Source organism: Miscanthus floridulus, chromosome 17 (genome assembly GCF_019320115.1).
Source record: "Miscanthus floridulus cultivar M001 chromosome 17, ASM1932011v1, whole genome shotgun sequence".
Lineage (NCBI taxonomy): Eukaryota > Viridiplantae > Streptophyta > Magnoliopsida > Poales > Poaceae > Miscanthus > Miscanthus floridulus.
The window spans coordinates 84,591,306-84,594,604 of NC_089596.1; the positions used below are offsets into that span (position 1 = coordinate 84,591,306).

Genomic DNA, 3,299 nt, shown 5'->3' on the forward strand with positions numbered 1-3,299 from the left:
TGAAAATATTTTACCTGAATCCAATCGCACCAATACCAGTCCAACAACACCGGAAGCGAAGCGATCTCCCTCTCTCCGCGCTACCCTGCCGAGGGCGTGAGCGTGACGCGTTCATCTACCGCTTCGCTTCTGACTTCGCGCGAATGAACATCACATGATTGGCCGACGGCAGCAGGCAGCAGGCAGCAGGCAGCAGTAGAAGTTTGCAGATCGCACAAGCCGGGGGTCTGTGACGTGAGGTATACAGTACACCTGTCAGCGAGTTGCTTCCGCGCGTCGCTTCAGGACGACACGACGAAGCAAGCAAGAGCAATCAGTCATAAATGGAGTACGGAGTACGTGGAACGAGAGGACATGCCGGACGACGGCTCCTCGCCACGCCGCGTCCGTGCATGCGCTAGGGAGTGGCAGGGAGCTCATGCCTTAGAGCAAGGGCAATGTATATGGACTAGGTAATCCATAAAGATGGGTCCGGTGTCAGCTGACTATAGTTATGTATTTTGCTACCACGTGTAGTCCATAGAGGTGGGTCCCGTTTGGTATAAAAGAATGTTAAAGAAATCAATCATCCCTTCCTAGGGGGCAGCATGCCAGCAAGATGATAGGGAAAGAGAAGAGAAAGGAAGAAAGAAATATTTTTCTATTGTTAATGGGTAGTCCATAAGCATGTGGATAGTTTTAGCTATAGACTGCTCTATGGACTACTCATGCAATGTTTCAGCCAGGCTGTAGTGAATATTTAAATGGCTATGGACTACTTCTAAACCACATTGTGGTTGCTCTTATGAATGAATGAATTCATACGATTCATAAAACGTACTAGGTGCAGATGCATGCAATGACCAGAGTTTTTTTTTTCGTTCAGAATCGGTTGAAGTTATTTTATTGTTTGAGAAAAAAATATTATGGATTCTAGCTGCGAACAGGCCCTTTAGGAATCGTGATCTGGCTCCAAAGACGGAGGAAAACCAGATGAGCCAAGAGCGGAGAGGAACTGAACTGAAACGACTGTTCTAATAGTAGTGATATATAGTATGTTCTAATCCAAGGTCGGAGGAAAATAACTCCAGAGGACACCAATCACTAGTAACTGATGAATTAGTACAAGGACAGGAATCACTAGTACTAGTAATAGCTACTAGCTTCCTCCTAACCAAGTTTATGGCAAGCTGAGTACAGTACAGAGTACAGCTAGTCCTAGAGACTTCGGGTAATAATTAGAGATCGAGAAAACCAGGACCAGTTGGATCGTGGATCTGGATCAGGCGGCGGGGACGACGCAGCAGCAGGCGGGGCAGCGGACGAGCCCGTTCTCGTTGCACTCGGCGCAGGCGCGGAACCCGCCGCCGCCCTTGAGGCTGTACCGCTTGTGGCTGCCGTCGCAGGCGCCGCAGAGCACGTAGCGCTCGCCGCCGCAGCGGGCGCAGGTGCCGGGGAACGCGGGGTTGGCCGGGGCGACGATGCGGCGGAGCTCGCCGGACTCGTGGAGGCGCCGGACATCCTCGGCGCCGCCGAGGTGGCGGCCGCCGACGAAGACCTGGGGCAGCGCCACGCGGCGGCGCTGCTGCTGCTGCGCGTGCGGGGGCAGGAGCGCGGCGAGCTCCGGCAGGTAGCCGGGGTCCATGGAGAGGTCGCGCTCGTCGACGGCGGCGCGGAGCCCGCGCAGGATGGCGCGCACCGCGCGGCAGTCCTCGTAGGTGCCGCGGACCACGCGGAGGGAGGTGAAGTACAGCACCACCTGCCCGCCCCAGGCGCCCGGTACTAGCTCCTTGCCGTTGCCGGCGGGCGCGGCGGCCGGGGACGGGGAGTGCTGGAGCGCGCGGAGGACCCGGAGCGCGGAGGCGGCGACGCGGATGCGGTGGAAGACGCGCGGCGACGGGGAGGCGGAGGGCAAGGCGGCACCGGCGGCGGCGGAGTCCGGCGCGAGCAGGGACCGGAGGTCCTTGAGAGACGTGTTGGGGATGGAGAGGCGCGGGGACGCGCCGGCGGCGGGGACGAGGGCGGTGGACGTGGAGGCGGCAGCGGGGTCAGAGCTGCGCGTCTTGACCCACGACGGCCACATGGGGACTGGGGGATTGATGCGGTGCGGTTGCGCGGACTCAGGCGGGAAGCGCGTCGGGGACGGGAACTGTGGGGAGTGATGTGCTGCTTTGTGTTGCTCGCCTCGGCTTGTGTCGTGTCGTGCGGTGGGGCGCGAGGTTCTATGAGAGGGGAGAATTTCTTGTCTGTCCATTAAAAAAAATAATTATAATGTCTTTTGTGTTTTCTGAAAAAATTCAACGGTTTTTAGTGCTATTGCTCTAACTTTTTTTTTTTTGTCCCTCCTATGCCACTAGCCGTCAATTTAGGCTCTAACGTCCGTCAAACTGTAGGTGTGAAAAGTCAAAAATACCCTTAAATCTAAATATGTCATTAAATTTTTAAGCATCTTAACGACTTCAAATGAAAAAACTCAAAATTAGAAAGTTGTAAATCTCGTCGAGATCTATAATTTTCATATAAAAATTATTTTCATTTAATTTCAGCAAAAAAGATATAATTTTTCTAAGATATATTAATCATATTTTTTTGTAAAATTAAATGAAAATAATTTTTATATCAAAACTATAGAGCACATCATGAATTGGAGAAGGAGTCTGCACACAATTTCTGGAATTCGGTTTGATTCTCTTTCACTTGTTCATATGCTTACTCTTTGCTTGCAATTGTTTAAACATACAATTTAAAAAGAACCAAGTTTCACATTTAAAGATAAAATTTTGAAAGTGAATATGAATATAGCTCTTTAAGATTGGCATGCATAATGTTTATTCCTTACATATACTCGGTGCTTGTGGAAAAAATATCATATAGGAAAATCATATTGACTAAGTTGTTGTGGAGTGTGATATAGTTCTGGCTTAGAAATCCTACTAGTTCTAGTCAAGGTCCTTGGAGAATTTGTTTTTGATAAAAATATTGTAAACCATAGTATCACATACTCCTTAGTGGTGATAAATTACTACCAGAGCCATATACGTATTTGTAGGATACAACCCTTCCACATGCTGCTTGCTTTGTGTTGAGTTTTGTCGAGTCTTGTTGACCCTTGTTGAGAGATTTATCATGCTCCCAAGATTAAGAGCACATACACGCCATATATATGTGTTGCTTCTACACTAGAAGTACGCAAAACATGTTTTTCATCCACCTCAAAATGTTTGACTCCTACACTGGGGGTGAACACAAAAATATGTTTGATAGGTTTATCCACCAAATAAATACTCCAAATTCTTGTGAATATCTCTCTTGAAAAGTTT

General features: G+C 49.4%; 1 protein-coding gene across 1 annotated transcript; it reads right to left on the minus strand.

The window, feature by feature from the left end:
• Positions 1 to 1,004: 1,004 nt before the first annotated feature.
• Positions 1,005 to 2,167, minus strand: LOC136518126 (uncharacterized protein At5g39865-like). Its single transcript, XM_066511792.1, has one exon. The coding sequence runs from the start codon at positions 2,060 to 2,062 to the stop codon at positions 1,262 to 1,264; it is 801 nt and encodes a 266-aa protein (XP_066367889.1). The 5' UTR covers positions 2,063 to 2,167; the 3' UTR covers positions 1,005 to 1,261.
• Positions 2,168 to 3,299: the final 1,132 nt, after the last annotated feature.

Excerpts from the sequence above, each read along its gene's own strand:
- LOC136518126 (XM_066511792.1), bottom strand. The coding sequence starts at position 2,062 with ATGTGGCCGTCGTGGGTCAAGACGCGCAGCTCTGACCCCGCTGCCGCC.